The 11967-nt window shown below is 47.3% G+C and overlaps 1 protein-coding gene across 3 annotated transcripts; it reads left to right on the forward strand.

Annotated features, from left to right (window-relative positions):
• Positions 1-502: 502 nt before the first annotated feature.
• HNRNPUL2 (heterogeneous nuclear ribonucleoprotein U like 2) lies at positions 503-10257 on the forward strand. Of its 3 annotated transcripts, none has more exons than XM_064287898.1 (14): positions 503-1055; positions 3128-3263; positions 3547-3623; positions 3831-3970; positions 4248-4338; positions 4427-4548; positions 4760-5023; positions 5200-5322; positions 6067-6195; positions 6757-6925; positions 8300-8500; positions 9503-9576; positions 9838-9945; positions 10065-10257. In XM_064287898.1, the coding sequence occupies exons 1-14, from the start codon at positions 518-520 to the stop codon at positions 10146-10148; spliced, it is 2256 nt and encodes a 751-aa protein (XP_064143968.1). In that variant the 5' UTR covers positions 503-517; the 3' UTR covers positions 10149-10257. The 3 variants fall into 3 exon arrangements, 2 of the variants coding, with proteins under 2 accessions (XP_064143968.1, XP_010597410.1); XM_010599108.3 differs by having other exon boundaries at positions 4436-4548; XR_010322416.1 differs by lacking the exon at positions 9503-9576 and having other exon boundaries at positions 10065-10080.
• Positions 10258-11967: the final 1710 nt, after the last annotated feature.

Here is an 11967-nt window from a genome sequence, read left to right on the forward strand (position 1 = left end):
GACGGGTGCTCCGGGCGGTTGCACAGAAACCTCGGCTGGAACTACGAACACCCAGGCGTGTACACGCTTCCGTGCTACGAGGCACTTGAGCCGCAGCCAGCCTTTCCTGTCTCGACCTCCGGTGCGGCTGCGCGGTAAAGCCAGCGGCGGCGATTGGCCCAGGCGATGAAAGGGGGCGGGAGGAAGAGGAAGGGGAAATCCGGCATCCTCCGCGCGCGCCCGTGGTAGGGAAACCGAGGGGCGCAGGACGGGAAACAGCTCCCCATCGCGTTGTTAGAACCTGCGTGGGCCGAAAGGGGGAGGGGAGAAGGAAGGGGAAACAAACACTACGTAGTGGAGACTGTGCGCGGCCCTCGCTGCGTGCGTGCGTTCGTGCGTGCGCTCGCTCGCGCGGGCTCAGGGCTGGCTCGTGAGGCGGAGGCGGAGGCGGGCGGCGGCGGCGGCGCCTGCGCGGTCGGGCTCGGTCGACGGTTCGCAGGGGAGGAGGCGGCGGGAGGCGGAGGAGGCGGCGGCGGCGATGGAGGTGAAGCGGCTGAAAGTGACCGAGCTACGGTCGGAGCTGCAGCGACGGGGTCTGGACTCGCGCGGCCTCAAGGTGGATCTGGCGCAGCGGCTGCAGGAGGCGCTGGACGCCGAGATGCTCGAGGACGAGGCTGGCGGTGTCGGGTCCGGGCCCGGCGGGGCCTGCAAGGCGGAGCCTCGGCCTGTAGCCGCGCCGGGCGGAGGCCCGGGCGGGGACGAGGAGGAGGACGAAGAGGAGGAGGAGGAAGACGAGGAGGCACTGCTTGAGGACGAGGACGAAGAGTCACCTCCTGCTAAGGCTTCGGGCCAGGCCGCGCAGCCGCCGCCGGAGCCCCCGGAGGCGACAGCCGAACAGGCCGCGGCCGACCCCGATGCTTCCGAGCAAGCGGCGGAGGCCACTGCCGGGTCAGGTGGGGTAAATGGTGGCGAAGAGCAAAGCACTGACAAGAGGGAGGAAGACGAGCCCGAGGAGCAGAACGGGGACGAGACTCCGGAATCCGAGGCGCCGGGTGACAAGGCTGCAGAGGAACAGGGTGAGGAGCTGGCAGCGGAGCCCAGCTCCAAACTGCCGAATGCGCCCCGATCCAGTACCCCGCCCTGCATCGTGGGGTTGGACCCGTCGTTCTTATTGCCTGGAAGTGCAAGATTCCCATTGCCATTTGTGGAACTCGCCGGGAGGTGGATTTCAGCACCTGCCCACCTTTCTGAGCAGTTTGGTCTCCTCTGGTGGCCCCGCTCGCTGCAAGGGAAAGATTGCTTTAACTTGCTTCGTTGGTGGTAGTGAATGGACGTGAGTGATTATGGACGTGAGTGGTTTTGCACGCGAACTGCTCGTGAGCTACCTGTGGAGCAGCCTCCCGCGGTTCTCATTATGTTTTCCAACATGCTGAGGAATTGACGGCCACAGGGACAGCCAGACCGACAGTTGGAAGCTTAGGTCTTTAGGCTGTCTGACTGTTGACGTTTTTGTCATAAAAAATACTGAGCAGTAAACTAAGTTCGTCAGAGTCTGCTCCATGAAAAGCACATTGCTAGAGGTTGAGCCACACAGTAAATCGGGAAATCTAACCTTGTTCTTGTTTTAGCAGCAGGGCACAGCCTCCAGTGTGAGGGTGTCAAGTTTAATAGTTAATTAGTGAACAGAAAGTCTTAATCTGATATATTTAGGATAAATCAGTTAATCTTACTTGGCTGGAGCTTTTACTTGCCTGTATTCTTACCTTTAAATTAATTTTCCCATTGAGTTGCTGGATGGGCATATTTGTAGATCTGGCTGTATACCTGTGTCAGCCTTTTACATTTCAAGTCCCTGACTTCCTGAATTGAAATGATACTGAGGTGCTGGTGGGTCCATCGGGTAACCTTGTGGAAGAGACTGCAGAGTTGCCCCAGGGAGATAGTGAACTCTCTCACTTCTTCTGAAGGGGTTGGATAGTTAGAGCCGATCCATAACACTATCTGTCAGAGTAGGGAGGCAACCTGGAGCAGTTTCCAAGTGTTACTGTAAAGTGGGTTGCCTTAGTTCTTTTTATAATACATTTTTAGGTTGCTACTGATTTTCATGGTATAATTGGAACCCACTCTGTGACAATCACATGCAACTTGCAGATTGTTTGTCCTCTGTCCTGGAACAAAAATCCCATTACATAACTTTTGTATTATTCCAAATAGCAGATAAGGAAGATGTTGAGGATAAAGGACAGCTTTAAAGAAATTATTATTAAAAAACCATCTCAGTGTTGCAAAATACAAAAGTCTAGGGAAAAATTCCAGAGTGTTTTCCTCTTGTAAAGAATGTTGCTAAATATAGGAGAACACTTTTCTGCCCCAAATTATGTGCAGTAAGAGTGCAGTGTTATATATGGATCTCTTGTGACTTAACGGCTTGCTCTTGGAACTTTCAGTAAATTTTCATGATGAAAATCCAGCTTTGTGTCATGCACCTGAGTCCATTTGCTGCAGAAGTCAGGCCATGGTTGTGCGTTTTAAAGATGGAAAGACAAACTCTAAAAAAAAAAATTGAGGCTTCTGTATCGTGAAGCTGTGGAAGTGATGGAAAGTATGTGCTGATCACTTAAATACAGATCTCACAAGAATGTAAACCTGTAACAACAAAAAAACCAAACCTGCGGCTGTTGAGTTGATTCCAACTCACAGCGACCCTATAGGATGTAGAGCTACCCCCGTGGGATTTCCAAAGCTGGAAATCTTCACAGAAGCAGACTGCAGATTAACCTATAAAAGTTTTTTTTTTTAGGACTTAGAGGGTGTTTGTTTTTATGTCACTGATAGGAAAATCTGCAGGTTTGACCTGATTTAAGCCAATACATTCAGAATGCACATATTGTCCAGTTTTAATCTATTGTTTATCTCTAATTCACTTGTAATGTTCAGTGTTTTTTTTGGTCTTTTTTTTTTTTAATAAAATCCCAGCCAATGGCAGGAAGGTAATCTTTGGAAATGAAAGATTTTGTGGCTGTAGTGGGAATAACCTGGCTATTCTGGTTAGACAGATACTCAGACCCCCCTTTAATTTCTGTTGGTTCTGAGCTAATTCTACACTCCAGTATAAAAACTGCTGATTTTCTTTCCCTCGTTTTTGTAGGAGATGACCAAGATAGTGAAAAGTCAAAACCAGCAGGCTCAGATGGTGAGCGGCGGGGGGTAAAGAGACAGCGGGATGAGAAGGATGAACATGGCCGAGCTTACTATGAATTCCGAGAGGAGGCTTACCACAGCCGGTGAGGGAAACAGTCCCTTTCATTGAAGGGAGTGTCTGCTCTGATTTTGGTGTACCTGATGTTGATTGGAGAGTCTGGAAGGAGGGTGGATTAAAAAATGGAATAGGTTTTTATAGGCATAAGTTTTAGATTGAATCTACCCTGGAAAGCTCCTGTTGCCCTTTCTTATTTGTTGAAAAAAGCTGTGTGCTGGGATTTTATATTCACTGATCTCTTAAAACAGATGCTCTTCAAAGAAGAGGGCTGTGGTTACATTGTATTTGCTTTTCTTTCATGTGTATAGCTCAAAGTCTCCACCGCCCCCTGAAGAAGAGGCCAAAGAGGAGGAGGAGGATCCAACTCTTGTGAACCTGGACACATGTATGTATAAAACAGGCAGATTGGGTTGTTGTTTTCAACTAAGAGTGATTTTGGAGATTGTAACATCAGGGCTTGCAACTTAACTTCTAAGATATTGAGTATGTGGGAGACTTTGTATCCATTCTGGACAACTGGGTATATTTGGGCCCTGTTGGTGGCTTTTAAGTGTTGGGCACTGGAGTAAACTGATGGCTTCTTTCTTAACAGATACCTCGGATCTCCATTTTCAAGTGAGCAAAGACCGCTATGGAGGGCAGCCACTTTTCTCAGAGAAGTTTCCTACCCTTTGGTCTGGAGCAAGGAGTACTTACGGAGTGACAAAGGGGAAAGTCTGCTTTGAGGCCAAGGTAATATATACATTTTATTGAGGCCATTTATATGTTAATTTATCCATCGGTATTTTATTAGTGCAGAAGAAGACAGCATGCTTTTTACAATTACCTTGGCATCATTAGCCAAGAAATAAGCCCCATCGCTTTGGTATAAGTTCAGTGACAGTTGTTACTCTGATGTTGAGTGGTGATATTTGTAGTTTTCAGCCGCTATAGAAACATTGTTTTTCTAACTCAGACATTGCTCCTGGGTTGGGCAGAGTATCTGAGAATTCCTTTCTGACTTGGCCAGGTAACCCAGAATCTCCCAATGAAAGAAGGCTGCACAGAGGTTTCTCTCCTTCGAGTTGGGTGGTCTGTTGATTTTTCCCATCCACAGCTTGGTAAATTATTTCTTAAACTTCTTCATTAATGTTTGCTACCATTTTGCTTACTCTGTGGAGAGTTTGGGTTTAAAAACTAATTTGTCAGTTTTTCTAGGTGAGGATGAATTCTCTTATGGGTTTGATGGACGAGGACTTAAGGCAGAGAATGGACAGTTCGAGGAGTTTGGCCAGACTTTCGGGGAGAATGATGTCATTGGCTGCTTTGCGGTAAGTCCTCCTGAAAGTTGTGGGTCAGTATCAGCAAGTGGATAGAGGGCACTGGGGGTTCAGTTGTGCTACCCATCAGCTGCTGACTTTTATGCATTTACTGCATTGCTTGCCTATTGGTGTTGTACAGCAGCCTGAGTCAAAAAAAGTTGTTACATTTAATCACCCTTAAACCCTGCAAGCCCGTAAGTGCTCTTGTCCTGTGTTGTAGAATTTTGAGACTGAAGAAGTAGAACTCTCTTTCTCCAAGAATGGAGAAGACCTTGGTGTGGCATTCCGGATCAATAAGGAATCCCTGGCCGACCGGGCCCTCCTACCCCATGTCCTCTGCAAAAATTGTGTTGTAGAATTAAACTTTGGTCAGAAAGAGGAGCCCTTCTTCCCACCACCAGAAGAGTTTGTGTTCATCCACGCTGTGCCTGTTGAGGAGCGGGTGCGCACTGCAGTCTCTCCCAAGACCATAGAGGAGTGCGAGGTATGCGAAACAATAATGCAGGAATGTAGGGCTCTCGATCTGCAGTGGTGGGTGGGTACGCTCTCCCAGGTCTCCTCAGAGCCGAACTGGGGCAAGGGAGGATGTTCTTGAACTGGGCTGGATAAACATAACCCTCACTTATTTTTCCTTGTATTCATGGTTCTGTTTACCTGCAGGTGATTTTGATGGTGGGACTCCCTGGATCTGGAAAGACCCAGTGGGCGCGGAAATACACAAAAGAAAACCCTGAGAAAAGATACAATGTTCTGGGAGCTGAGACTGTGCTCAGTCAAATGAGGGTGAGTCGCAGGGGGAGATGAGTCAGCTGTAGTATTTGCTCTGGTGGTACCAAGAGACTCAACCTGTCCCCAGTGGAGTTAGTCTTTGCAGTGTCTGAGAACAAGGGTCTCAGAGATAGAAAAATGAGTTGTTTTTTTTTTCTTAGTTCTTATCATGCTTTAAGTGCAAGTTTACAAATCAAGTCAGCCTCTCATACAAAAACTTATATACACCTTGCTGTATACTCCTAGTTGCTCTCTCCCGAATGAGACAACACACACTCCTTCTCTCCACCCTGTATTTCCCATGTCTATTCAGCCAGCATCTGTCCCCCGCTGCCTTTTCATGTCCCCTCCAGACAGGAGCTGTCCACATAGTCTCATGTCTCTGCTTGATCCAAGAAGCTCACTCCTCAGCAGTATCATTTTCTAGTCCCTGTCTGAAGAGTTGGCTTTGGGAATGGTTCCTGTCTTGGACTAACAGAAGGTTTGGGGACCGGGGGCCACAACCTCCGGGGTCCTTCTAGTCAAAATGAGTCTTTTTAAAATATTTCTCTAAAATAGATTTGTTTCTCTCTGCTGCATTTTCCAGTTTCAAAAAGCAGGTGAAAATCTGTAATACATCCATATTGAGACTGGAATAAGAAAGAATAGATGTGATAGCTTTGGTGGCATTTAGGGTGGTGACACGTACCAGTGACTTTTGGGCTTTAATTTGCAACATAACTTCTTGTGTTTTTCTTCACTTCCTCTCAAACTCACCAGATGAAGGGGCCTGAAGAACCAGAGATGGACCCCAAAAGTCGAGACCTTTTAGTTCAGCAAGCCTCCCAGTGCCTTAGTAAGTTGGTCCAAATTGCTTCCCGGACAAAGAGGAACTTCATTCTTGATCAGGTATTGTTCAGACATTCAGAAGAAACCTGATTTTATAGATGATCCAAAGATGAAAAATTTGGCATACATTTAATATGGCAAAGTTGTCAAAGTAGAGTGCGTATGTAGAGAGAGACCGAGTTAAGGAATAGAATCAGGTCACCGAATTCTAACCAACTTGGTTGTGTGTTATGTTTGTAATTTTTTTTTTTTAAATAAGAAATAGCTCTCGTTAATGTTTTTGCTGGAGCGTACAGACTCAGACTATGAAACAGTTAACGGGGCAATGGAAAGAGCGTTGGAGCTTGTTGAATTCTTGGCTCCAGCACTTAGTAGATTTGTGGCCTTGGACAAGTCCCTTCACTTCTCTGAGCCTCTGTGTTCCTGATGTGCAAAAGAATAATGTCAAGAGCCAATTTTCCTGATGTGTAAAATGTAACAGTAGTTGTCAAGTAGAGTTGGAAGAATTAGAGCTTGTGTATATATAGTTCTGTAACCTGGCATCTTGCCTAAAAAGGGTTTTGGTTGAGTTTGATTAGTAATTGTTATCCCTAAAACGTCCATTCTTATCTTTGTTTCTAGTGTAACGTGTATAACTCTGGCCAACGGCGGAAACTATTGCTGTTCAAGACCTTCTCTCGGAAAGTGGTGGTGGTTGTCCCTACTGAGGAGGACTGGAAGAAAAGGCTGGAGTTGAGGAAGGAGGTGGAGGGAGATGATGTACCTGAGTCAATAATGCTAGAGATGAAAGGTGGGCTAAAATTCTACAAATCGGGGGTCCTCCTTAGTCAGCGTGCCCTTGAATTGGGCCTCTCAGCTCCTGGAGTGATTCTCCACATCTTAAGTGTAAATCTGGAGAGCACCTTAAGGGGCAGGAGCACTTCCAGAGAGAATGGAGAAGCAGTAGCTCCTCCACCCACGTTGGATAAGGAATCGAAAAGGTTAAGATGGATCTCTGGGAGAATTAGAACTCAAGGGAAAGAGACTCACTGAGTCAGTTTTTCGTTCAGGAAATATTGATGGATTTTGTTTATGCTCCTGTATGTTCAGCACCGTCCTAGGCATGGGGGAATAGCAGAGCTCTGCTTTCATGGAATTCATATTCTTGAGGGGGGAGATTATTGTAGTTCAGATTGAAATGTGGTGGGAATGAGTGATCTCATTGATTCGTCTTGTTTTCTGGTAACATGTTGGGCCTGTTTTTTGTTTTGGTTTTTATTTGTTTTGGTTTTGGTGTCTGACTGAAATCTAATATTTCTATGAACTACAAAGCCTTAGAGCAAGGTACACGTGGGGCAGAATTAACCATCTTGGTTAACCTAGCTTTCAGCTATCTCTTAGAGAGTGATTTTCCCCTTGCTGCCTTTAGCTCTTGGCATCCTACCTGTCCTCTTGTCTGCTGGCTCTTCGAACTCTGATAATTCCCAGGCATGGGAGCCGGTTTACGCATCTGTGAGCTTAATTCTCTGAGTTTACTCAGAATGAACTGTGCTAGTCCATCACTGATGATCAGGCCTCTGAATTCAGTTTCTTAAAACTGAATAATAATTGATTCATCTAAGGATCATGAGAGCCCGTTGAACCAAACCCCACTGGGACCCAGCCTCTGAACTTGATATGTAGAAACCGGCAATTGTACCAGCCCATCAAGTACAGCTGGTAAATGAGACCGTTGTACTCTTGTTTTCTGTTCACCTTGTGCAGATGAGTAGACGCCTTCAGGCTTGAGTTAACTTCTCATTTTAAAAATGTATTTCCTAACATCTTATCTAACCAAGACCACAACTTTCTCAGTTACTTCTAGCCTCTGGCTACCTGCTTCTCTCCTGATAAGAAACACTAACCCAGGTCACTCTAATTTATCATGGATTACTTGAGAACTCGTAAATCTGCAGCTTGCAGATAGTCCTTTGCCTGGGGCTGTTACAATTTAGGGAAAACTAACGGTGGAAAGAGTTAATTTGATTATTTATTTACACGTGAGTGGGTGTGAACCCAGCACATTTTAGTGCAGTAGTAGGTGAGGCTAAGAAAATCTTATTCTTCTTGTAATAGAGTTTTCATAATGAGATCTTACCCATCTATGCACTTTTCAGGCCCACAAGCTTCTCTCTTACTCTTATAGCCAACTTCTCTCTGCCTGAAAAATGTGACTATATGGATGAGGTGACATACGGAGAGCTGGAGAAGGAGGAGGCTCAGCCCATTGTCACTAAGTACAAGGAGGAGGCAAGGAAGCTGCTGCCCCCCTCTGAGAAGCGGACAAACCGCCGAAACAATCGAAACAAGCGCAACCGGCAAAACCGAAGTCGAGGCCAAGGCTACAGTAAGTCCCGGGGACCTGCCAACGCCCAGCCTCAGTCTCTTCTTTGTGCTGAGTACAGCAGGACCCATAGGAGAAGGCCAGGGAAACCAAGTCAAGTTACTGACAAGGAGGAAGTGTCTTCTTTATGGAGCATATTGCTTCCTGTGCTCTTTGTCCCCGATCCTCCTGCTTTCTCCATAACGCTTCAACTGAAGGCAGTGGTTTCATATGTTTGTTTCCTTGAAAAGTAATGTTTGAGCCTTCTCATCTGTCTTGTTTTCATTTTTACACGTGGTTTCCCTACTTCACTGTTCCAGTATGCCCGAAGGATTTGTGCAGTGAAGTTGAATGCTCATCTTAAGTTTTCTTGCTGCTTTCTCTGTCAGATCAAACCCACTGTGTAGACCAAACAGTGAATGCATAATTCAGTTAAAGCAAGTTAGCAGCCACTTGTGGAATGAATTTTTACTCCGAGTATCTAGTTTGTTAGTTAAACCCTCTGCGAATTCGCTGCCCTTTTAAAATGTGCATGTGTAAGTCAGTAAAAATTTTGAGTGCCTACGGTGTGCAAGGCCACCGCGCTAGGTGCTGGGATTACAAACACTGGCCCTCAAGGGCCTTATTATCTAGAGTTTGTTTCGGTTCTGTAAAATGATGGGTATGGGTTATATGATACCTAAGATCCCTTCCAGGGCTGAAAGTCTGTGATTCTATGAATGGCAGTTTTTACACATGTTTCTAACTCTGCCACGTATCCTTTTGCCATCTTAAATGTTCTTCAGGAATTGGGGGGCTTCAAAAGCAAGGTGGCTTGGTTTTCTTATGTCTCTATTCTCTGCCCTCCCCTCTCAGACTTTTTAAAAGGTCTCGGCTAGTGCTTTAATTACCATTGTGTGAGCCTGATGGAAGCAGGCCTTCTATTCTCCCCAAATTGCCTTTGGCTCCAACTTTTTGATTTCCACTCAGACGTGGAGCCAGGACCCCATGCCAGCTGTCTGAGCGCGCTCTCCATTTCTCTTCCAGTGGGCGGGCAGCGCCGAGGCTACGACAACCGGGCCTACGGGCAGCAGTACTGGGGGCAGTCTGGAAACAGAGGGGTGAGTGCAGCTCTCCTTCTGCTCCTCCCTCTGGGCCGTGATAGCCATTCCTACTGGCTTGGGGGAGCAGAGTGGTTTGGGCTGTTTACTAGGGCTTAGGATTTTGCCCGTGTAATGTGTTCCTCTGAAAGAATTTATTCTGGGAAAATTAAACCTGTTTATATCGCCAAGCTAAGATACATCTCATTTAAGAGGGGGTCACAGTGGGGTATGATGCAAAAAGCCCACAAATCTTTGCTCCTTCTCTTTCTGTTTTCTCAGGGTTACCGTAATTTCTACGATCGATACAGAGGGGACTATGATCGATTCTACAGGCGAGATTATGAGTACAACAGATACAGAGACTATTGCAGACAATACGATCAGGATGTAAGTATCCTCTTAGGATAGGTAGAGGGTGAGGAGGCTGGACCAGAGGGGGATCAGTGTCGCCTCTCCATCTTTAGTCAGTTCTGGCTCCAAGTGATGGGGTTTCCCCTTTCTTCTAGTGGCAGAATTACTACTACCACCACCACCCCCAGGACAGAGACCGATACTACAGGAACTACTACGGTTACCAAGGGTATCGGTGAAGCCCCTGCCATTGTCGCCTATCAGCCATGAAGCTGAATCTCTGGGGGTGCCAGGCACCCGCCAAAATACAACCAAGGAAAACAGGGGCTGTTGGGGTGGGGCTGAGCTGCCGGGGAGGGGCGGTGGGTGGGGGAGGGTACGCAAGCCGGGGTAGGGGCGGGGGGAGGTGGAAACCAACAGCAAAACTGTACATTTTTTTTAAAGTTTGTTGAAAAGAATATTGTCTTATTCTATAAAACATTTCAAACCTAGTTAGGTATTTGTAATCAAAAAACATTTGCGCAGAAAGCAGCACTTAAGGCTGCCTGGCCCGCACCCCGCAGGTGGACAGGAAAGAAACTGAAAATGTCGCCCTTCTGACATTGTGAGGCAGTTGGACTGGCAACCAAGCAAGGGAGAGTAATGTGGTGGTGTCGGGAGGACGGGGAGGTAGCGTGGGGGTTTTTTTCACAGCAGAAGCAGGCAGGAGTGGGGACAGAGGGAGAGCTTGTGACAGGGCAGTGAAAATAAACGATTGGCTCATATCAATCACTCACACCAACTAACAGTTTGTATTTTCTTTACCGACCTTTCCCTTTTGGGATATCTGGTCTGGTGGGCTGGGAGGCCAAAGTGTCCCTATCTCCACTTGCAGTGCCTTTGTGCTCTGTGGCTAAGGCATAGAGACTGCCAGTTGGGTGGTTCTATTATATAGGATTCCTGGGCCAAGGAGACACGGAGGCTGTTTTGATTGCAGAGCAGAATAGCTTGTCCTTCTGTGTACCCGGTAGCGAATATCCTTCACATCAGGGGAGAGAATGGGATTGCAGCTCTCAGCCTGATGATTGTGGCCTGCCAGTCTCTAGTCTTTGTCTTCCAAGGTTGAGACAGGTGGGAGGTCTCTGAAATCATCTCTGGTGTAGTGTCTGTCCTCTTAGTGCAAGAGAAAGAACGTTTCTCAGGGTTTCAGCTCACACAGAAACGCAGCAGGATTCTTTTCACTGCAGCAGGATATGTATATAGGTGAATCCTGTGGTGTGGGCTACCAGGCCCAGGTGCTGAGAATAGCAACTATTTTATACAGTACGGAGGGCGTGTGCCCTGCTGGTTTTTTGATACGCAGGTAGAGAGTAGATGGAAGAGGGGAGGGTGGGGGGTGGGAGGCAGCTCAGTGGGGCTGCTGAAATGCGGGAAGGTGTGAGTGTGAGCGTGTGTAAATGTGTGCATGAAAGGGGGCACCGCTTCTGACTTCTTGAGACAGGATTGCTTCTGGGGTGCTTTCCCTGTGTGTCTCCCAGAGAGGCCTCTAGCCAAGTTGCTGTGAGACTTCAGTTAGGATAGTTCCCTTGTGACTTTACCAACATTCTCCCAGTTCTTGACAAACAGCTTCAGGTTGCTGGGTTCAGGAATATGGGTGAGATATGGAAATGCAGTTTCAGTACTTGGCTTCAGTTTTCATTCATCTTCCTCCTTGGTGTCATGTCAGCCAAGAGCTTACTGAGCAAGCTCCACATGTTGTAAACTTCCTAGTGAGAGAAAACTCGGGGTTGTGCGACTAGAATGCTTCCCTTTCGTTCCTCACCCAGGCAGCTCTCTGTTCGAAGTTTCGTGCTGAGATTTTCTCTCCTTCTCCCCATCCCACTGTTACTGCCACGCAGCCCTTCTCTAGGCGTGCAAGTCCTCATCCTGGCCCTCTAGTCTCCCTGTCTGTTAGGACACATCCTTCTGCCCCACGATACCTCTGACCCCTCAGCTGGAATGGGGGCAGGTTGGCAGGAGATGAATTTGCTTGCTGATAATGATGTTCTTCCTCTTGGCTCCTGCTTCCTGGTGGTGCCG

This window comes from Loxodonta africana, chromosome 7 (genome assembly GCF_030014295.1).
Source record: "Loxodonta africana isolate mLoxAfr1 chromosome 7, mLoxAfr1.hap2, whole genome shotgun sequence".
Classification (NCBI taxonomy): domain Eukaryota; kingdom Metazoa; phylum Chordata; class Mammalia; order Proboscidea; family Elephantidae; genus Loxodonta; species Loxodonta africana.

Bases quoted from the DNA above. Each gene is read 5' to 3' on its own strand.
- HNRNPUL2 (XM_064287898.1), top strand. From the start codon at position 518: ATGGAGGTGAAGCGGCTGAAAGTGACCGAGCTACGGTCGGAGCTGCAG. The intron at 3,971-4,247 runs GTAATATATACA...TGACTTGGCCAG, and splicing joins AAGTCTGCTTTGAGGCCAAG to GTAACCCAGAATCTCCCAAT. The intron at 9,946-10,064 runs GTAAGTATCCTC...CCTTTCTTCTAG, and splicing joins GCAGACAATACGATCAGGAT to TGGCAGAATTACTACTACCA.